Source organism: Gopherus flavomarginatus, chromosome 4, assembly GCF_025201925.1.
Source record: "Gopherus flavomarginatus isolate rGopFla2 chromosome 4, rGopFla2.mat.asm, whole genome shotgun sequence".
Lineage (NCBI taxonomy): Eukaryota > Metazoa > Chordata > Testudines > Testudinidae > Gopherus > Gopherus flavomarginatus.
This window is the reverse complement of record NC_066620.1, coordinates 199,731,955-199,755,777: the sequence shown is the minus strand read 5'-3', so window position 1 is coordinate 199,755,777 and position 23,823 is coordinate 199,731,955. Positions and strand designations below refer to the sequence as shown.

General features: G+C 41.8%; 1 protein-coding gene across 2 annotated transcripts in view; it reads right to left on the bottom strand.

The window, feature by feature from the left end:
* KLHL29 (kelch like family member 29) overlaps positions 1-23,823 on the bottom strand; it is a 475,551-nt gene that overhangs the window by 193,176 nt on the left and 258,552 nt on the right. For both annotated transcript variants that reach the window (XM_050950742.1, XM_050950741.1), the window contains exons 3-4: positions 8,737-8,878; positions 7,393-7,932 (exon numbers count right to left, since the gene is read on the bottom strand). In XM_050950742.1, coding sequence (XP_050806699.1) covers positions 7,393-7,932; positions 8,737-8,878 — 682 coding nt within the window. The remainder of the gene's footprint in view (positions 1-7,392; positions 7,933-8,736; positions 8,879-23,823) is intronic.

Sequence of the window (23,823 nt, the reverse complement as noted above, 5' to 3'; positions counted from 1 at the left end):
ATATTCTGTGGAACCTCACCTTGAGTGTGGTTTTTTAAAACCACTTTGGACATAGTTAGACCTGGTCCACAGTGACTTGCCATTCATATTCAGAACCAATTCCCCCATTCAAAGCCTTAATCCCTCACCCACTGTTTGAAGAAGTTGGGCAGGGAGAAATTGTGTCAATCATTCAGATTTTTTTAAAATCATATTTTCAAATATATCCCCATTTCTATCATGGACAGGGTCTTTTGGTGGCAGAACCACACCACCTACCAGTACAAGACATAAGCCAGGTAAGATTCGTCACACATTACTTTCAAAAGGATGAGAACTCAAGGGTACCAGGTCTGGTACCTATGACTCTATTTAAAAAGCAGCATTAAACAAGGTATCAGGCAGTCGATTACTTTAAGAGAGTTAGGCAACGCTCATTAATTAATTTGCAAATGTCCCAATAAAATACATTGTAGCAATTAGATTCTCATGTTCTGGTTAGAAGTCAGAAATGAGAAGACGTGCACTTGCTCAGGATTGCCAGTTCATCAATCAAAAAAAAATTAACTGCAGATCAAATTCTTTATACTGTGCATTCTGTAAGTGATGTAGGACTCTTACAAATTCTCTTTGACCATTCCACTAAAACTCTCTGTATGTGAAGAATGGTGGCATTAAGATATAGTAGTGAACTTTGAAAACAATCCTGCTGGAGCATGCATTGGCGAAAATTATTCTTGCAACCTCGTTCTGCTGATTACTGTGGTGTCTGAGTGCCTAAAGCTTCCCTAAAATCATTATATTTAATCTTGGAAAGATTATATTTTTAAGGGTCTGACATTGTACATGCAGTTATTTGTGAGTTAAAAACAGTGGGTGAATGTGCTAGAATGCTGATATCTAGTTACCACATTGGGCCTACAGATTATTATTTATTTGTATTTTGGCCTAACAAGATCAAGACTTCAATGTCCTAGGCACTTACAAACACACAGTAAAAGACATTTACTACCCTGAAGAGTTTACATTCTAAACAGACAAAACAGATGAAGGAGATTAGAGAGGATGTATTATGATCTCAATTATACAAACAGGGAAGTGTGACACGTAGAATAAATGACTTGTCCAAGACCACACAAGTAGTCTGTGGCAAAGTCAAAAATTGAATCCAGATCTGTGTCTCAATCCAAAGTCTTAACCACAGGACTCTGCTTTCTCTTAGGCAGTTAGAGGGCTAAAAGTTAGCTTTTGCACCTGCAGTTAATTTTCCCAAACAATTTTCTGCCCAGAATTAGTTACACTCACAAAACTGTAGGTCAAGCTGAAGACCCTTTAAAAATAAGCACTAAATTAGTAAACATCATTTTTTTGCACAGAAAGAGAAATGGATGATCATCAACAAAACCCTGCGTTGTACCAAGTCAACATTTACAAAGAATAAAAGTTAGTATTGTTTGAGAACTAAAGAGAGTTCCAGTGTAATGAGGTCAAGGGTGAAGAGTATAAATGCTCCCTTTGATTAGGTCAGTGATGGTGCAACTGTATTCATTTGTAGGCATCACCTTGGTTTTAATTCATGATGTTTGATAGAGTTTCAAAATGAAGCACTGAGAAATTAGTATTATAGCTACAAAATGCTCAGATTTTATTTCTTCATCTGTGATGACTTCTACAGTTATTTCTTTCTGAACCACAATCAGCATCTGATTTATTTTCCTTGCCAGTGAAAAGAACACTAAAACCAGTAAATATAAAAGAAAAATACCTGGAAATAAACAGCAATATTATCCATCAAAATTCATAAATTAAAACCAAAGCCTCTCAAGACTAATTATAAATTGCAGGGGAAAGCACTGCAGTACAGAACCTTGTTAGCCTCCATGGTTGACGTAATATCAAATTGCTTTAAAATACACTTTTCATATTGAGAGAAGTTCTCAGAGCTTGTCTTGGAATTTTAATGTAGTACACATGGCAGGACTATTCTGTGGATTTTCCACAGGCCCTCAGTAAGAGGAAGCATGCGGTCGTGCTGCCCCATGAGGACTCAATCTCAGTTTGGTACCTAGTTGCCCCATTACTCCAGAAAGGATGTAATCTGTTCCAGTCCTTTATCTGATACAGATTACTTCCACCCATCTCATATGCTGGCTCAGCTGTGCTCTGCCCCACTTCAGGCTCAACAGTGCAGAAGGTGAAATAGCAGCCCTGAAGAGGCTGCTCTTCTACACTGTGCTATGAATTGCAATGCACGTAGCATGTGTGAGGGAGTAAAGGAGCGACTTACATCCCCTTACTCCTCCAGGCAGGTGGGCTGGGCAAGTGACAGATACTAAAACTGTACTTGAACATTCTTCTTGACTCACTATAACTTCATATTCTACAGCAAGCATGTATATATTTATTTATGTGAGCTTCAGTAGATCCTCAGTGCATAGCTCTGAATATACTTTCCTTTCTAATTCCCATGACACTTATCTTTCCAAGACAGAACAGGACTTGAAACAAGGATGGAGTGCAATAGCTAATTCTGTACTAAAATATTTGTGTGACATTTCTATATGAAGGTGACATGGTTTTGGAATGACAGCTAGAAATGCTTACTGTAAATTCAGCCCAAAGGCAGTTACTGTCACATCTCAGTACTATTGTTGATCATGTATGATAGATCCCACACATTTCACAAAGCACAGAGATACAATTCTTCACACATCGTGCATAAAAGTAATTATTTTTTAAAATACTATTAACTTTTCCCATAATGTAGCTGCTTTTAAAATAGGAAATCCATTTGATTAATGAGGCTAAATATAAAAAAAATTGTATTTAATATGCAACAAAAAACAAACAACAAAAACACTCACAGGATCGCCTCCCACAACCCAGTTAGGAAGAAAGACTTAACGGCAAATCCTGCAAGCCTGACTGATGTAAGTAAATCTTTATTTATGCAAGAAGTCATATTACAATTAAAGGGAGTACTTGCATGAGTAAACATCGCAGGATTGTCCTTTACACCGTAAATAGAAAGAAAATCTGCTGTATGTAACTGCTCTTATTATCATTCAAGAAAACACAAACAATCTGACTTCTTCAGTCATACATTACAGAAGATCACTTTGACCTATTGCAAATGAAACAGCATATCAAAAGTGCCTTTAATTTTTTTGTAATTTATTTGTTTAGCTTTAAATAGAAGTAACCAATTAAGAAACATAGTTTTGAGTGAATGCATTCTAATGTGGCCCCTACAGGAATACAACTCAGCCAAATGAAACATAATTATAGGAAACGAAATGTGAAATTTCAAATCAGTTCACTAATGAAGTCTAAAAATATCAGTACTCCCCTTATTCTGACTGGCAAGATCTCTTCTTTCACTTAGGGGATTGTTCTGTAATTATTCAGACCTGTGCAAGACTGGACTGTCAAGTCAAACAATAAAAAAGAAAATCTGAAGAATTTAATAAGAGAGATCCTAAGGCCATCTGCAGCAGAACTTCTTATATCGCTGACCAAGGTCCCCCCGCAAAAGAGAGAAAATCTTTTAAAAAATGGTAAAGAACCAGTTCTGACTTTAAATGTTTCAACAGCTTGATATCATCACACTGTGTTTCCATTTCTTCTCAGAGAGCAAGCTGTCTATCATGTAAGAGCGTGAAATCAATTGGGCTCTAGAGCCTTAAATCCCCTAGGGGAGAAATTAAAACAATTTAAAAAAAATAACCCACATGGTTTACAATAAGAATTCTGCTCTACCACAGCAAGTTTTAAAGGTCGGGTTTCAAAATTCAGTTTTCTTCTCCTTTCCCGCCCTGGCCTCCTGCTCCCTCCTTGCCCCCCCCCCCCTAAAAAAGCAAATAATGTATATGCTTGTTTGACATTCGATTTGCCAAGCAGAATTATAGTTTTATAAATAAAGGCTTTCAAGATTAGAAGTGGAGGAAGAAATGCCCTGGGTTTTTTTGTAAAACAAGCTCTGCTTTTGAGGCATTTGTATATGCATGCTTCATTGTCTCTCTTTACCATTAAAAGACAGGGAATAAATTAGCTGCTGATGACCTTACATAGGGAAGCTAGTTAAATCTAATTCCTGGGAAAACAGCTGTCTAGCCAGCAATTTATGAAAAATAGCACGGCTAATCGGTTAGCAGCTGTCACTGGTTAGAATTGGTGGTTTTCTCCATATTCTGCTTCTGAACATGTCCTAGGAACAAAGGTTCCCAATCACACGGAGGGATACTAAGTTCTTCTGCTTTGGCGTTGTATGACTGGCATTCTCTGTACCCTTTCCTCACCTTAAGTAGTAGCTTCTCTGAATTCAAGTAACCCACTGTTTCCCTGCCTCATATGTCTGTGTTCTAACACATAACGAAGCTAAGACTACTTTTACAATTGCAAGCCTAGAGATTGGTGCAGTGTTAGCATCATTGATAGTCAAGAGTTTGAAAACCAATATTAAAAGCTTGCCATGATAATGAATTTTCCACCATGAGATTTAGGGCGACCAGATGTCCTGATAAAATCAGGACCGTCCCAATATTTAGGTGTTTGTCCCACGTCCCAACTGATCTTTTGTCAGGATGCAATTTGTCCCAATATTTCGCTCCGCTGGCAGCATTCAGCTTTTTTTTTTGTTGCTCCGCCGGTGGACCTTCCCCGACTCCCACGTGTCCCGATATTTTCTTCCTCTCATCTGGTCACCCTACGATCAATGTACGATTGGGACGCCATTTGTCCCGAAATTCAGTTAAGGAGGCAAGCGTGTGGGAGGCGCCGACTCCGTGGGTGCTCCAGGGTTGAAGCACCCACGGGGAAAAGTTGAAGCCAAGGTCCCTCCTCCTCATCTCCTTCTCTCCTGCTCCCCCCAGCACACTGCATCCCCACTCTTTCCCCCATCCCAGTGCTTCCCACCGCCTAACAGCTGTTTGGCAGCGCTTAGCGCTTTCCAGGATGGAGGGGGGAGGAGTGGGGGTGCGGCACACTCAGGGGAGGAGTGGAGAAGAGGCAGGGCAGGGGAGAGGACTTGGGAGAAAGGGGTGGAATGGGGGCGGAGTGAGGGCGGATGCTTGGGCGGGAAGAGGTGGGGCGGTGAGCACCCACCCTGCAGAGGGGAAATCGGCACCATAGAGGTGAGTGGTGGGTGGGGGGGGTGAAGAGGCGAGTGACAGGTAGCGAGGGTGAAGAGACGAGCAGTGAGTTGGGGACTGAGGAGGGGGGCAGCAAGCCAACAGAGGGCAGGGAGGATGAGGAAGGGCGTGGTGGAGAGGTGCCGAATGGGGAGGGAGCAGGACCTGGGGCAGAGTGGGGGCAGACCCTGAGAAGAGTGGGGTGGACTGTGGGTGGGGTTGACAGCACCCCAATGTGTCCTGATATTTTACTGTTGCGATTTGGTCACCCTAATGAGATTAGACTATGATTTGAAGCAGACAGAGTTATATTGAAAATTAAATGCCCACAATTGGATGGGGAGTGGTAGGTTGCATCTGGAACACCTGAAGCTACTGGCACTGATTAAGCAACGTTTTTAAGCAATCCCATTGACTTCAATGGGATTACACAAGTATTTACAACTGGGCACATGCTGAATCAGGGCCTTAGGCCTGGCCTACACTCAAAAATTAGACCGACCTCACTACGTCGCTAAAGGCTGTGAAAAATGTTGTGCCCTGTGCGATGTAGTTAGGTCAACCTAACTCCCAGTGTGGATACAGCTAGGTCAATGGAAGAATTCTTTTAGCTACTGCCTTTCAGAGAGATGGATTAACTACACTGATGGAAAATCCCTTCCGTCAATGTAGGAGGCATCTAAACTGTGGTGCTACTGTGCTGTGCTGCTGCAGCTGTTGTAATGTAATCACACTCTTTGTCTGGTAAACTGAGGTAACCGGCCACAAAGGTTGAGAAACATTGCTCTGGAAAAGAAATGGCTTCAGTATAATAGAGGAGGATCTAATAGAACCACCACAGCTAAGAATCTCTCAGGTTTTGTCTAGAAGTCCCTTTTTCCCCAATGGTTTATAACATGTAAAACCATCCAGGAAAACAAGGTCTTGGACTAGAAGGATTTGTTTTAAGGGAAATAATTGACAAAAAACACTCAAAACAGCAGTTTACCCATTTTCAACTGCTTGTCTGTACCACTCAAAGCCCATTTAGCTTTTATAGGAGAAAAAAATAAGGAAGGCTAACTGCCTGCAGTGGGGTTTAGTTGTATCTGGTAGTTTGGGACTGGAAAACTAGAAAGCAGTCACAATATTTTGCTTTGGAAAATAACTGCTGAGCATGTGCAGTACTGGCTTTTCAAGAGGTGTTGGTAAGGGCTTGCACCTGCCAAACTAGAATTTACGTAATAAGCAGTAAGGGTTATTGGGCCAACCATTTTTTAATAAAGATCCCTTGGCCTTAATACAGATTTACACAATAGACTTTAATAGCTCATAGTGAGTACATAATTTACACATGGGTCTTGCCTAAACACAAATATAAAAATAACACCACTGATCTGATGGATTCTTTGTGTTCTTTTGCATCAATTAAATAGATTTTGCTGACAAGATGTTTGTGGTTTTTTTTAAGCTAAATTTTGTTTCAGCTTCACATATGGTATGTTAATAACTTTTTGAAAAGCTGGGCAAAACCCAAAAAGTGAAATAAAAATGATCACCACACAGAGGCTAGATTAAAACAACATTCCAGTGTCTGGTATCAAACTGAAACTCTGAACATAACATTCCATTTGCCTGAGTATAGCAGCACATTTCAAAGCTGCTCTTCAGGAAGGATCAACCTTTGAAGATTCACTGTTCATAGATTATTGTAACACTTAAGCCCAATGAAGTGGATAGCGCATAGACCTTCACCTTTAACATTGACTTTCTTTGGTTCCAGTCAATAATGCAACTTTCACTTGTTTGGTTCCCTTTGAAATGCACAGGGTGGAATCAGTTAAAAACAAGTTTTTACTCTTGCAGCTCAGGCTCAACTCAAGCCAAAGAAAGCGGTCTGACATAAATAAATATATTACATCTCAAAAGGAATCATAGAAACTGTGCAGCACTGAACAGCAGCTATCTCATGTGCTTTGAGATGTGGAATACCAGATTCTTTGATGGACCCTAAAAGGTGTCATTCAATACTAAAAAAAGTCCAAGCTTTTCTTTCTCCCCCTCTTAAGAATTGGTTTTGTCATATTTAATTCATAAAAGCTACTGCAGAGCACAAGACAGGAAACTTCTGCTGGAGTGCTGGCACAGGTACATCAACAGCAAAGATGTTTTTATTGGCTAGTCTGTGCCTCTTTTACAGCTTTCTTGGCACAACTTGAATACTGTGGCCTAATTCATTCCTGAGAGCCTGTGTATTATGGCACCATGTACCAAAAACAACATTAAGAGGTCCAGTCTGACTTACCTTTTGGATGCCAAGGGTCTGTGAACTCGTACTTTCCCACGCCAATAGTCCGTAGCATTTGTACCCCATTTGTGGTCTCCTGATTGCCCGTCTGGCTGGGAGGAAGCTGAGGAGCAGCCTGCCCATTGGTAGCTGGAACACTATTGGGTAGGGCAGCTGAAGGCAGAGCAGGTGGTGGTGGAGGCAGAATAGGGCAAGTCATATGACCATTCCCTACTGCAGTGTGGCCTGGGTGAGTCACCTGACCAACCCCAGTCACAGAGGACATGATCGGCTGGCTGTTAGTGTACAAAGGCTGGCTTTGCAGGTTCACAACCATGTTATTCAGAGGCTGTGAAGGCTGCTGTTGAAGCTGATAATGAGCTGGCATTAATGGAAGCTGAGGGGTAACGTGAGGAGGGAGTGAGGGTGTAACTCCAATGATAGGGGCCTGGACATTCACTGCTGGGCTGAAGGTTGGAGGCTGAGTCATTCCATATGAATGAGTTATAAGAGTTGGCTGGCTACCGGCTGCAACTGTTGTAACCCATGGTGCTGTACCTGAGACAGAGAGAGGAAAAAAGAAAGCTAGCAATAAGAACAATTTTGGCAAAAAAAAAAAAAACCAAACAAACCCAAGACTAACTTTCTCTTTATGTAAATGCTGCCCATAAATGAACCTTTTAATAGCACCTAAGGTTTCTTTTTTTCTTTACAATATATAAAGTGGTGCAGGATCTGGAACTATTCCAAACTGATAAGTGCCTAAAATTGCTGCAGTGATGTGAGTGCAATTGTTAAAATACTGATCAGGTAACATACAGCATGTTTACAATTTTATGTATTTTGTGCTTTATGCAGCTTAAGTATATGCTTCCAAGAAAATTAACCTCTTTCCCCACCGTGATTTCATGGCTCCCTGACAAACACCCTGCGTGTGTAATAGTAGTGTTCCAGCCACTACATAGAGGTTGCAATTAGGCATCTGGCGTAGCTGCACAATGTACAATGTGTGTCTGGAAGCTGGAAATCGTTTCAGGTAGTTCCGGACATAAAAGAGATCTTAAAGTACTACCCAGTGCCTTTTACTCTGGCAAAAACAGAGAAGGGGAAAAACACATTAATGAACTTGCAGGCATCTTAATACATTTCTATTAGCCCTGCTGTATAGGAAACTTGAGGAGGTCTTTACAAAGAGAGAGAAAAATCCAGCTGCAGTGTGTGTGTGTGTATATATATATATATGTGTATATATAAAAAGGACTAACAATAAAGTCTAATTTAGAGAGGTAATTGGAGATAGTGTATTGAATTTGCTTTGAACTATTTTCCCTGGCAGAATTTCAAAGAAGATTGGAAACATACCTGGGTTTTCATTCTCCCTCATCTGTTTAGAGGGTGGTTCATCTGTGTCCCAGGGTGTAGATTGATTGATGGGTGTCTGTCCCCACCTAACACTAGTTGCAAGTCCTTGAGGCTGATTTTCAGTCTTGGAAATGCAAGGCGTCTACCAGAAAGAGAGAGAATAGATGGAATAATAATTGTACCTGAAAGCTAGCAGCATTTATTGTTGTAGTACAAGAATATATCTTAAGATCTTTAAATATCATTTTTACCCAGACTTGCACTAAATGTCAGTACCACAATACAAACAGCATTTGAAAAAAATATTTCTGGAAAAATGTAATAGAACCACCATTAACAAACAAACAAACCAAAACGAAAAAAAGCCACGGGATTTTCAGAAATAAATTGCTCTGCATTCTTTTTTTAACCTTGATAATATCTATTCATATAATCACTGTTTATATTAAAAAAATGAACAATTTTCTGTTTGCTCACTCTTTTTTTTTTTAAAGTGAGTTTTTGCTTAGCAGGAAGCAGGAGGAAAAAAAAGAGCTACTTTATAACTGTAGGACAAATTACCATAGAACTATAAAGAGAAGACTTAGTATTTAGTGTCTGGCAACCCCTAAAATTGAACACTAATAATAATAAAAAAAAGCACAGTGTAACTGTCTGCTGCTAAAGTGGCTATGCTGGCAGTTCTTTAGAGCTGTTAACATAATTGTAAAGTAGTGAAAGGAGCAAGGCTCACTAATCATGGACGGGGGCATAATCATGACAATCACAAAGGATTAAATGTAAACAATCACACAGGATTAAATGTTCAGCTAGGCAGCCGTTCAGTTTCACTGGTTCCTCCCAAACAACTCATGATCCTACTGAAAAGATGCCTTTGAGTGCTCCAGCAGGTCCAGTTTCACTAGAACTGCAGCCTATTTCATTGCTGGGGGATTAAAAGTGTTTATTGGTATTAGCAACCATAAAACAAATGGAACAAGCTGCCTATTAGTCAGTGAATGAGCATTGAGGAAACAATATTTAGAGCCCTCAAACACATAAATCCTGTCTGCCAGGTTGACCACTTGTTGCTCTATGTTCAGAAGAGTAATTTGGCCCTAAAGCTGAGGGACGAGAAGCTGGCTCTATAAATGCTCTTGGTGCTGCTGTCCCAGTTGCAAGTTGTCAGAACTGCAAACCCCTTTGCCCTCAGCAGAACCTCAAATCCCCTCTATCAAACCCATCAACTCCCCCATCTCCGGCCTCTCAAAATACATCTGCTTCTCCACCAAGTCCATCAGTAGTTCCCCTTCCACTCCAAATCCATCAATTTTCTCACTACTCCCCCTACTTCAGAGTGTCCCTCTGCCTAGGGTGACCATACGTCCCATTTTGGCCAGACAGTCCCTTTTTTAAACCATCCTCACTGTCCTGATTTTTTTTGGCAAAAGTGGGAATTTATCACGTTTGCTCTTGCCAACATGATCGGAGGGGGCGGGGGAGGTGTGGGGGGAGAATGACGATGCCCGCACAGGTGGGGGAGGCAAGGCTCTGGCAGGGGCAGGCAGGCCTTGAGTGAGCAGTGACGCCAGCCCCAGCCTCTCATGGGGGGGTGGGGGTTTAGGGCTTGGGCAAGCAGCAACCCCTCATGAGTGGGGTGAAGGACCTGGAACAGTCCTGCAAGGGGGTGTGTGTGTGCTCGAACTAGCTTCACACGGTGTTGGGTTTTCCCTTTCGGAAATATGGTCACCCTACCTCTGCCCCTCATCTTTCTAGCTAACATTTCCCCGTTTTCATCCCAATCCCCTCTGAATCCCTCATTTCACCTCTAGGCGCTGCTTCCTCTTCATCTCCAGCCTCTCACCAATAGCACCTTTCTCCCTCGAGCTTTGGAAGGTGCCAGGGGTTCTCCTTCTTTCTCCTAGAGCAGTGGGGAGAGCTAGACCCAGTAGCCAGAACCTCTCCCTCCCCGAGTCTGCCTGGAAGCAAACAGCCTTCTTTGTGCTGCTCTCCCTGCTGGCCAGCTGCTAGCACAGTATAGCTTGAGAGAGACAAGGTGGATGAGGTGGTATCTTTTAACTTGATCAATTTTTCTGTTTAAAACTGTACTTTTTTCCTACAAAATGTCATTTTGGATGATTTTTTATGAAAAGTCGTGAAATGAAAATTTGGTTTCTAATTTGTTTTTTTTCTCCAAAATCAATAATTACATTTTTAATTTTTTGTTTTTACCACTTTCCTCACCTTCTGCCTTCACTATTATTCCCATTAAGCACAATAAAATGAGTAAAGCCCAGGCTTAGATTTTGTTCTTTTTTTCACATTTTTTTCCTTCTGTAACTTTTCAAAACATTTTTGACTTTGGAAAATGTTGACAGGAGGAAAAAAACAAAGATAAAGAGGAAAAAATGAAGGGAAAAATCCTCTAGATAGCATTTCTATTATACTGTAATTAAACGACAAAAAACATAAGGAGAGGGAACAATCAGAATTTTGAATATTTTTCAGTTTGGAAATTTGCCTATGAAAAATCTCACATGAAAAATTTCAAATTAAAATCTGTTAAAAAGAAAAAAAAACAGTGACAAATTTCTATCAGCTGTTCTCCAGACACTTTTCTCTGTGTGCAGCTGCGCCGCTCAACAGCTGCACCACTCAACTGCTGCCAAGCCACTCGACACAGACGATGGAGCACTGCAGCATACCACACAGAGCACTGCCGTCCTGCCCTCCACAGGACTGAAAACGGGGGGTAGAAGAAATGCAATACTGTTGTTCCCTGCCAGTAAACTGGGTGGAATATATTCTCCTGTACCTTTTATATCTACCCCACACCTATGTTCTACAGCAGCAAATGCAATATATAATCAACGGAGGATAGGAGGCAAGACCTTTTCCAGAAGGAACCCAACATTCATATTCAACCCCCATATATGACACAATCCATTTGTGCCATCTTTGTAAGTGCTCCTATTTTAAATTTGGCAGCTGTGCGCTGTGATTCTTTGTTGTAAGTATTGGGGCTGGCTGAAGTGTTTATAAAGCATTTTTAAAAATTAACTGTAATACCATCATCAAGAGGTGCAGAACACAATGAAGTAACCATCAGACCTTATCAGCGCAACTTTTGTCACACGCTTACACCACGAAAATTGTTTTAGGGTAAATAGTGGAGTAACTCTAAAGGCAGATGAAATTATATCAGCATCCTGAAAGATATAGGGCCACACATATGCCATAACTGTAGAAGAATCCCCATAGTATATCCAGAAGTGGGTTGAAAATAGAGCAGTGGGTCCAACCCCCTTCCAAACACTGGGAAAATTCAGCCCCAAATTTCACAGCTTGAGGCTGTCTCTCCAGCAGATCAAACCACAGCACTAAATCCAAACACACCCTGAAATTTAGGAAAGCTGCATTTGCATCTGGACTCAAACTCCATAGCTGGAGCCTATTTCTAATTATAACTATGAAATGTTGGAAAGACACTCACTTAGGCCAAAGGAAATAAAAAAGCCTGACCACAGTGGGAAGAACCCTGCTAGTCTGCTACAATAATAAATCTGTTCTGCTTCAGCAAAATATTGGAACTTTTTCAAGAGAGCATTTTCACAAAGCATGTTCACAAATCCTGTTTCTTAATGGCTCAATGGATTTAAATGCACAAATCCAGCACATTGATTTCAAACTGCACTCTTAAGCTTGTATTTATTTGACCAGGAACAGATACAAATTTGTTGGTACGAAATCACAACACACACTAATAAGGCACAATTTAGACAATACTGGATGGAAAAAGGCGAAAGCAGCTTACAAAACTTCCTGATATTTACTGTATTTCTAGACTCTACTCTAAATTCCGGTTATTTTTCTTACTGTACAAAGGTTTACATTACAAGTGTTACATGTCTCTGACTTGATTGCAGAAATTACTGCTTTGCATATTTGGAAAGATTAATTATTTCCAATATTATCAGCACAGGGACCTTGGTTATGTGTGTGCGGGGGCACAAAAGTACTCATTTCAGCTTCTCATGTATAACACAAATGATTAAAAAATGGTCTGCATTATGCTAGTTGTGCATAGGGAAGAGATGTGTTCCATTAGTGTTAGGCAGACTTCACAGAAGCTAATTGTACTATGTCACACTTCTATCTTTAGCTTTTATGTCAGATGCTTGTTGGAATTAAATAAGGAACACATGAAAAAAGTGAAATGCATTAAACAAAATTCAGGTATGCATCTTAAAATGCTGCCAAATGCCTATTTATATGAAAAGACAAGAAGGTCTCTAGAAGGTCTATTACAGCCCATCTCAACAAAAGCATGCATTTCAGAAATGGCTGAAACACACAACAGACCATAGAGAATACTCAATCAATACTCTGCATATTTTCAGAGTCCATTCAAATGTATCATTCACTCTGTGTTCTTAATTACAGGTAAATCGCACACAATCTAGGTAGGAGTTTTTTCACTTTTTTGTTTTGTTTTGTTTAAAGTTTCACTTTAAAAAGGTATATAAATTGCAAGTTGAGGGGTAAACTGCACCTGAAACCTGCGACATTATGACTGATTTTACATTTTCAATAGAGAGAGGTAAGTTCTGGAGAGTCTGTTAGCTTTAGTTTGGAACTTCCTGCTGCTTTTATCAGTTTGATATACAGCTAAACATCAAATGAAACTAGCTTTACGTGTGGTGGTATAAATAAAAGTGCTTAGGACTAGTCTACACTACAGTCAGGCCAACGTAAGCTGCCTTGCATCAACCTAGTAGTGCATGTGTCTACGCTTAAATTTGTCTCCTACCGACGTAAGTGCCCCATTATGGCACCACAGTAACCTCACCTCCCCGAACGGTGCTGAGCCATGGTCAATGTACTGAGGTTGATGCAGTGCACGCACAGACACTGCGTTCATTCCCTACATTGACCCTAACAGTCTCCCAGCAGCTGTCCCACAATGCCCAATACTGACCGCTTTTGTCACAATTGTGAACTCCACTCCCCAGACGTCGCGGAGACCATAAGCCCCCCTCTCTCTAAAAACCTCGTGAAATTTTGAAATACCTTTTTTCTTGATTTCTCATCTTGGCGAGCACACCTAGCAGCTCTACACTGTTGTGTGTGACTGCCCAGCTGCCCATGCTGGCTACACACTCCTGCCTGGAGTAGACAGGAGATACTGGATCTCCTGGGCCTAAGGGGAGAATAAGCTGTGCAGGTATGACCCACCATAGAAATGTGGACATCTATGAGCAGATTGGATGAGGGATGCAGGAGAAGGGGTATGACAGGGATCAGTAGCTGTGCTGCATGGAAGTGAAGGAACTGCAGCAGCCATACCAGAAGGCCGGGGAGGCCAAAAATCAAGCTGATGCTGAGCTGAAGACTTGCTGCATTTATAAAGAGCTGCTTGCCATATTTGGAGGAGCCTGTAGACCACCATGGATACCTCCAAGGAGCCTAAGACACCGACCCCAGGCAAGGAATAAGGAGGAGGAGGATGGGGGACAGTTGACCAGAAGATCCAGCTATGCTGCGAGCCAGGACCTATTTGAGACTCCACCACAGTCCAATCAATCCCAGCATTCGAGCATGGGCAAGCCCAATGCAGGAGAAAGAACCTCGGGTAAGAACGTAAATGGATTTTCCATTACAATGATGTACTGATGGCACCCCCAACTTAGCAGGACAAGTTATTGACATTTCATTAATTGACTCATCCTAGAAGAGGCAGTGGTACGACAAAGAGAGGTAGTGTTGTTATCTGCTTTTCATTCCTCTTTAGAGTTAGGCAGGCAGGCCATGCAAAGCAGTTCATTTATGTACGCAGGGATGTTCCTTAAATTCTCCTGAGAGATCTCGATTAAACTTTCATGGTGCCACTCTGCAATTCTCTCTCAAAGGTTTCTGGGGGTGGCAGCTTTATAGCTTCGTCCATGGTAGAACACATTCCCACACCAGTCTGTAATAACTTTGGCAGGCACCATTGCAATAAACAGGCTAGCAACATATGGGCCTAGGTAGCTTCGGGATGCCAGTAGCAGGTGTGCTCTCTGTGCCTCTGATACCCCCAGCAGCGAGATGTCAGCTAAAATCATCACTGCCTGGGGAAAAGGGTGCCAGTATTCAGTGCCTTTGCCTTATACTCAGTTTCATGCAACCAAGCAATTCTCTCCCCATTTCCCTTGCCCCTGGAGGGCAGTGCTCACCATGGCTGGTGATGTGAGTGGTGCTGTGCACAAGCACTCTGAAGCAGACGTGTCAATAAGCAGTCTTGCTTAGCTTAGAGTTAAACTAATTGAATAAGCTAGTACCCATGAGCTACCACATGTAACTGCATCTTACACTTTGCAAGTTGAGTGAATGCAAGAGAGTCAGACAATGGGGAGGAAGGCTGATCTGTGTTTAAGGCACACGACTGGAAGTCAGGAGACCTGTGTTCTACTCCTAGCTTTACTACAGATTTTCTGTGTGGTCTTAACCAAGTCACTTAACCATTCTATAGCTCATTTCCTTACTATGGGTGTTGTAAATTTCAATACTTTAATGTTAGTAAGGCACTTTGAGATTCTCAGCCCAAAAGCACTATAAAAATTCAAAGTCTTATCACAGGTGTTCAGACATGCATTATAGAAAGGTTAATACAGTAAATTAATCACATGTAAATAAATTATTGCAACCTGAAATTGCTTTGGACAATAGACTGGCTAGTTTGTGGCTATAGAAACTACTGATCTACTACCAACTGGCTGAACAATTCCATCACTCTACTGGGCTTCATTTGGTTCCCTGCATTTTTCTCTTCTGTACTCATTTTTTTTTTTAATATAAAGAGCCTTCCCTTTTAATCATTTTCTGATCTCTGGTTTCCAGCCCTGGCCTGACTCTGACCCCGACTTGCTTATTGATCCTGGCTCTAGTGATTACTCCAAGCCCTACTAAGTGACTACAGCCTCCTGGCCATCGTTGACTTGTGGGCACAGCCCAGCCTTGACTGCTAGACCAGACTGCCTATGCCCAGCCCTTTAAAACAGGCAGCTTTCAAAAGAGTAAAACATAGTGATTATATTATTTGGAGACATACAGAGAAAACAGAACGAGGGTTAGACTGGTTCTCAAACCACAGAAATAAAGCCAGGAGCCCTTTTATCTAGCTATAAATAACAAAAAACACTCAGAAACAATCCCTCTCAATTTATAAGAAAATAATTCCATTACAAATATAAAGGATGAATGGAAAGATATGAAATTACTCCAGAGTCTCATGAGGGTAACTGAGAGCAGAGTTGCCCCACAGTCCCCTGTTTAGCCCATATTACATAGGTTTACTAGGTCACTAGTAGCTGTAAAGGTATCTTTGAGTAGGCTTAAGTTAAGGTAACATGGTTTAGAACTCTACAGTGAAATGACACCTAGTTTTTTGGTCAATGACACCTTTACGGTCAGTGAGAATCCAGGATCAAATGATACAAATAACACGCTACACAATACGTCAGCTGAATTAAAAAAAAACAACAAACCAAGAAGATGAAACACTTCTTGGGAGGTCCTTACAGTGCACTTTAGCAATCCCCTAAGAGGCTTGTAAAACTGCTGACATGCCTCTTGCTGCTGCTCAAAGTGCTAAAACTTCTTCAAACAGTTTCATGGGCAAAAGGGAACTGAAATGGATAAAGTGTTCTTACTTGTGGTTCCCAGCAGCTGAAGCTATTTTATTATGGCCTTCATTTAAAGTGATGGATGAAGAGTGGCGATTCTCTGTTCCAATTATCCAAAAGAGATTGGGAATGGCACTTTAATATTGAGATAATGTATCCAATATGCAACCTACTTTATTTTCTCCCTTCACTGAAAATAAAAAGGCACAGACAGACAAATGCACAGAGGCAAACATCCCCTCCCATAGGGGCAATCAGGGATCAAAACAGCTCCAATGTAATGAGCAAATTCCCCTTAAAACACTTAGTTATTACTAGCTGTAACCAGCAACAACTCGAAGCCCTAAACAGGACTTGAGCCCTGCTGTGTAGATGCTGTACAATGAACACTAGTGGATGGGGTCCCTGTCCCAAAGAGTAAGGGTGACCAGATGTCCCGATTTTATAGGGCTAGTCCCGATATTCAAGCCTTTTTCTTATATAGGGACCTATTACTCCCCACCCCCGTCCCGATTTTTCACACTTGCTATCTGGTCACCCTGCAAAGAGTTTACAATCTAATTTGCAGTACTCATTCCTAAATACTGTATAAAGCAGGTATTTTCAGCACACACATAACATCTAACATATACAGAGGCAGATCCTCAACTGGTGTAAATTGTCAAAGCTCACTGGATAACATCCTGACTCTGTTTCTGAGTCCAGGTCAGTGGCTGAGCAACTGGTAAGAGCAGCGTGTATAATTACCTGCCCTGTAGGCATGTGGCATATGTGTACATGCGGTGCAAGCAGCTCATGGCCCTCAGAGACCGAGTACAAGTTCTTGAGACCAGAGTGGCTGAACTGGAGGAGCTAAGGAAGGTGGAGGGGTACATTGGTAAAGACTTACCAGGACATGGTAGCGAGGTCCACCCACCATCTGACAACCTCACTGCTTTTGAGGGAGATCAAAGTTTTGGGGAAGGAGAACATCAAGCTGGAGCAGAGGGGAAATAATCCCATAGCTGGGACCCTCCTTTCAGATGATGTCATGGTATCTTCTCATGGTGAGGATACCTCTTCAGGGCAGGGCATCCCTGTTATTAGGAACGGACAGGTAATAGTAATGGGGGATAAGATTACAAATATAGATAGTTGGGTTTGTGATGACTGAGAGAACAGCAGGGTGAATTGGCAGTTGGGTGTGAAGACTGGGGATCTCTCAAGATATTTAGATAGGCTTATGTGAGGTGCTGGAGTGGAGCTGGTGGTTATGATACATCTAGGTACCAGTAACATAGGGAAAGGTAGGAGAGAGACCTTGCTCGCCAAATTTAGGCTGCTAGGTAAGAGATTAAAGTCCTGGACCTCCATGGTACCATTCTCTGAAATTCTTCCAGTTCCACGTGCAGGGCCAATAAGACAGGCAGAACTGTGGTGTTCGGAAGAGAGATTTAAATTTACTAGTAACTGGGGAACCTCTCGGGAAAGGAAGAGCCTATACAGGAAGGACAGGTTCCATCTAAACCAAAATGGCTGATGAAATTCAATGCTGATAAATGCAAAGTAATGCAGATAGGAAAATAGAATCCCAGCTATACATTGGTCTAAATTAGCTTTTACTATCCAAGAAAGAGATCTTGGAGTAATTATAGACAGTTCTCTGAAAATATCTGCTCAGTGTGCAGTGGCAGTCAAAAAAACTAACCGAATGTTAGGAACCATTAGGGAAGGGATACATAATATAATCCTATTATATAAATCCATGGTACACCTACACCTTGAATACTGTATGCAGTTCCGGTTGCCCCATCTCAAAAAAGATATATTAGAACTGGAAAAAGGACATAGACAAGAGCAACAAAAATGATGAGGGGTATGGAACACCTTCCACAAGAGGAGACATTAAAAAGACTGGGGCTGTTCAGCTAAGAGAAGAGACGACTAAGTGGGATATGAGAGAGGTCTATAAAATCATAAAAGGTGTGGAGAAAGCTAATAAAGAATTGTTATTCACCCCTTCACATAACATAAGAACTGATGAAATTAACAGGCAGTAGGTTTAAAACAAATATAAGGAAGTACGTCTTCACACAACACACAGTTAACAGTGGATCTCATTGCCGGGGATGTGGTGAAGACCAAGAGTATAACTGGGTTCAAAAAAGAATTAGATAAGTTCATGGAAGAGAGTTCCATCAATGGCTATTAGCCAAGATGGTCAGGTATGCAACCTCATGCTCTGGGTGTCCCTAAAATATAACTTGCAGAAGCTGGGACTGGACAACAGGGGGTGCAGCACTTGATTATTTGCTCTGCTCTGTTTGGTCCCTCTGAAGCATTTGGCACCGACCCCTGTTGGAAGACAGGATACTGGGCTAGATGGACCACTGGTCTGACCCAGTATGGCCATTCTTATGTCTTAAGAAGGCTTTTGAGCTGGTCCATTGAGAGGAAATAGTGCTATTTTAAAAGGGAAATAACTATATTAAAAATCTAGCGTAATGAATTAAAAATCTAAAACAAGAGGAGTGTGCAGGCAAGGCAGAAAATGAGCTATCCTGCAATAAAACCTCATTCAGGAACCTGTTCATAAGTGGAAAGAAGAACTCATCAACCTTACATTTCTCATTAACAGCCAATTCAACGATGATGCAGCATTGGTATTCTCTTTTCAAAGCTAATGTGGCCGCAATGAGAAAGAGAATAATATAGTTAACACACAGGAAAAATGTGGGTACCCAGCAAAAAAAGATAAAATAAATAAATAAAGGAAGTCTTAAATTTTAGTAGAGTTGAGTGAATAATTCATAACTGGCACCTTAAACTCCATCCAGAAATCAACAGACAGCCAATGCAGATTATGGATCATTGGTGGGATATGCTCAAAGTGAGATATGATACATCATTTAACAGGAAAGCACTGCCTTTTGCACTAACTCCAGTTTCTAAAATGATTTAAGGTGCAGCCTCCCATACACTTTAATAAATTAACCTCCAGGACACAAGGGCACAGATGAGAGTGGCGAGGTTCACATCCAAGAGAGAGTTGCAACCTCCTTTACAACTGCAGATGGAAAACAGTCCCCCCATCACTGCTGCTACAATCATCTATCAGTAGCTGTGAGTCTAAGAAGACAAGCTGACAGACAAATGGCAAACACATACTTAATCAGAGGAGCTGATATAATTTTTCCAATATCCTCTGGCTGCTTCCCCTAAGCAACCAAAATCACCCCAATATTGTCTGGATTGAGTCTTACCCATCTCATTCTCATGCATGCTCCAATCATTACCATAACATAAGATAGCCATTCAATTAAACCTGCTAGATCAGACAATGTAGAGAGAGCTGAGCATCATTAACATCCTGAAAATATATCAACTTCCACTCCTCATCTTGACTAACAGCTTGTCTACATCAGAAAGTTGCAGCGCTGGTGAGGGAGTTACAGCACTGCAACTTAGGAGGTGTACACATCTGCAGGGCACCACCAGCGCTGCAACTCCCTGTTTGCAGCGCTGGCCGTACTCCCGTTTTGTCTCGGGTGTAGAGGATCCAGCGCTGGTGATCCAGCGCTGGTAATCAAGTATAGACACTTACCAGCGCTTTTCTTGACCTCCGTGGAATAAGCAGGTATCCCAGCATACCTGAGGAAGCCTCTGGTAATCAAGCTGGTCTCCTTCCCCGGCTTGCTCTCGCGTTCCCCGAACCCCGAGCAAGCAGGTCTCCTTCCCTGCGGTTTACAGGGTGGTTCCGGGAACGCGAGAGCAAACCGCGGCGAAGCTGGTCTCCTTTCCCGGTTTGCTCTCGCGTTCCCCGAACAAGCAGGTCTCCTTCCCTGCGGTTTGCAGGGTGGTTAGGGGAACGCGAGAGCAAACCAGGAAAGGAGACCAGCTTCGCCGCGGTTTGCTCTCGTGTTCCCCGAACAAGCAGGTCTCCTTCCCTGCGGTTTGCAGGGTGGTTCGGGGAACGCGAGAGCAAACCGCGGCGAAGCTGGTCTCCTTTCCCGGTTTGCTCTCGCGTTCCCCGAACCCCCCTTGAAGCCGCCCAACAGCGCTGCAGTGTGGCCACATCTAACACCACTTGCAGCGCTGGTTGCTGTAAGTGTGGCCACTCTGCAGCGCTGGCCCTATACAGCTGTACTAATACAGCTGTAACAACCAGCACTGCAAAATTTTAGATGTAGACATGGCCTAAGACTTCATACACACATTGATCAGGAAAGGTCTTGTAATAGAACACAATGTGAGAATCCCTGGGCCAGAAAAGCAATTACCCAAATCTTCCTTATCTGATCTCTCAGAAGGAAAAGAATCAAATCATCACAAGGCAATCCCAACTCCGCCAGTTTGGGTCCATAGGCAAGTCAGCAGCACGTCCCTGTTAATGGTTTTGAAGGCATCTGATAGATCTAACAGTATCAGCATGAACACCTGATTTTATCCATCACCAGAAGGAGATCATTGACCAATACTACCAGTAAGTCTCAGTGCCATATGTAGCTCTGAAGCCATATTGACATAGGTCAAGGAGATCCAAGGTGTCTAAATACTGTGGGTTGTCTCACCACAGGCTTTTCCATTGTCTTAACCAGAAATGGAAGACAGACAAAGTTCTATAATTGCCTAGATTGTCAGCACCAAGGTTTCTTGAACAAAAGTCATGACAGTCTTTCCTAAAGAAGGTTTTGATAAGCTCTATCATTAGAGGATCAAATATTTGACCTCTAACGCTCACCAATCTGGAAGGAACACTGCTGGCATATGGATCCAAAGCCCAGCTTGTGAAAGTAAGTTTTCCCAGCACATTCAGAACCTCAATGCAACATTGGCCTAAACTCATGCAGAGAAGCTCTGCTTCAGCTCAAGCAGTTCCTGCTCTGCTACCATGGATGTGCACAACTCCATCCAAATTAATGAAATATAGATATAAAAAAATTCTCATAATAAGAAGCCAGTGAATCTTCACCCAGAAGAACATGTACACTGCATAAGTTTGCTCTTTGTGATTCTGCAAACGCTGTAATGGAGGGAGGAACCTCAATTTACTACAAATTTTTTTTTAATGAGTAAGAATGGAGCCCTTTCTCCTCTGAGCATATTCTCACATGCATGAAATTAACATAGCAGTTGACTTCTGAGTGAGTCAGCAAAGCAACCCTGGAATGGCCCAACAAGGGATCATGTTGAAAATTAAACAACTGCCCTGAACCCCTTACTCTGTTTCATGCCACCATCAATAAGGATTACAGTATTAGAGAAATAGAAAAGGGTGTTTTAAAAAGAAAAGCAATATCACTTAAAACTCCAATTCATGCATTAGGTTCTTTCTACAGTGTTCCCTTTTGTTGGTCTGGATGCAAATCTTTGACATTCAAACCTTTCTGAATTCAGTGTTTTAATTGTAGTGCACTCTCTTGGGCAGGAAAATGCATGTTCCTTGCCTACACAGCAGGAACATTAAAAAAATATAAGAGTGCGTTTGTTGAATAGTGTTGCATGATATTGCTGATTTATTAACTTGGCTTGATCGATCCATCTATTGTCAAGGGCCTGTTTTGTTTTCACTTCCTAACTAGCACTTATGCGCATTCACCCGAGTTTCCATAATCTGATCCAGTTCTCCAGAGAGCTTTCTTTAATGGACAACAGAGAATTCTTTTTCTAAAAGTGGGATCAAAGTATATTTGGTCAACTCTCAAACAAAAGGATAGTCAGTACTATGAAAACTGTATGTTTAGTTTTTATAGCAAGTAGCAATATAAACTCATAGGGCCAAATTCATCCCTGATGTAGCGCCATTAGCATCAACAGAAGTATTAAACCAAGGATTAATATGGCCTAAAGTGAATTACAAATCCCAGTTTTGAAAGTCTTCCATTAATAAATTGTTTACTCTATGCATAATTAAAGGATAGTGAATTCTGAACTCACTGAAAATTGTAAATAAAAAACCACCACCAAAAATCCTTTCATATTATAATTTTGATTCTCTTTTCTTTTGCAGAACAACAAAGACTTTCCAAAATAGAATTTATTAACTGTCTACATTTTAAGTAAAAGCCAACTGAAGGATGAGGGGAAACTGACTCGGGGCTTGGCTACACTCGAAACTTCAAAGTGCTGCAGCGGATGCGCTGCCGCGGCAGCGCTTTGAAGTGTGAGTCTGGTCGCAGCACCAGCACTAGGAGAGCTCTCCCAGCGCTGCACGTACTCCACCTCCCCATGGGGTTTAGCTTGCAGCGCTGGGAGCCGTGCTCCCAGCGCTGCAGCATTGTTTACACTGGCGCTTTACAGCGCTGTATCTTGCAGCACTCGGGGGGGGTGATTTTTTCACCGCCCTGAGCGAGAAAGTTGCAGCACTGTAAAGCACCAGTGTAGCCAAGGCCTTACAAGATAAAACACTTAGCTCTGGGACATGTACAGTATGTGCAACAAATTTCACATCATACATTCACAGGGCATGGAAGAAACCCCACTTATTAGAATTAACTCAAATTCAATATGAATGTTCAATTAAAACATCTTCTGAAGGTGAGTTATATGGCCACTAAAATTAAGTTGTGCAAAACAGAATTAGAGAGCTGCACCTGTCAAGGAGAATATACCTTTAACAATCCATTCCTTTTCATGCATACACGATAACACCCAAAATGTTGCTTGTTTGCTGCAACTGCATCAATCACGCTAAACATCTGGGCTACATAGAGAAAAAATAATGTTTTACAGCAAAAATATTAAGAGTATATCCCTACTTTTTTTCTCATCCAAAATCATATATCTGGATAGTTCTTATTACAAACTTCTCTTCTGGTTGGATTGAAGAAAATGCATTTGAAGGCTTGTCTGCATTTGAAATGCTGCAGTTGTAGTGCTTAAGTGTAGACACTACCTATGCGGATGGAAGCATAGACAATCCACCTGCCCCAGAGGTGGTAGCTAGGTTGACAGAATTATTCTTCAGTCAATATAGCGCTGTCCATCCCGGGGGGTTAGGTCGGATTAACTACCCATTGCTGAGGGGCGTGGATTTTTCAACCCTCTGAGCTGTATAGCTGGGTTGGCCTAACTTTTTAGTGTAGACCAGGCCTTAGGATTCCAACATATTTGTTCAAACCACCACCCTTAGGGCTGGTCTACACTGGGAACTTACATCCACATAGTTACATCTTTCAAGGGTGTGAAAAAGCCACACTCCTGAGAGACGTAGCTATGTTAAGCTAACCCCCAGTGTAGACAGTGCAAGGATGATGGAAGAATTCTTCCATCAGCCTCGTTACTGCCTCTTGGGCAGGTGGATTAATTACAGTGATGGGAAACCCTTCTGATCGTTGTAGTGAGTGTCTACACTGAAGCACTCCAGTGGTGCAGATTCAACACTCCAGCTGTAGCATTATAAATGTAGGCATATCCTTGCCCTTGAATTTTTCTGTTGGTTTCTGAATGGAGGTTAACATTCCAT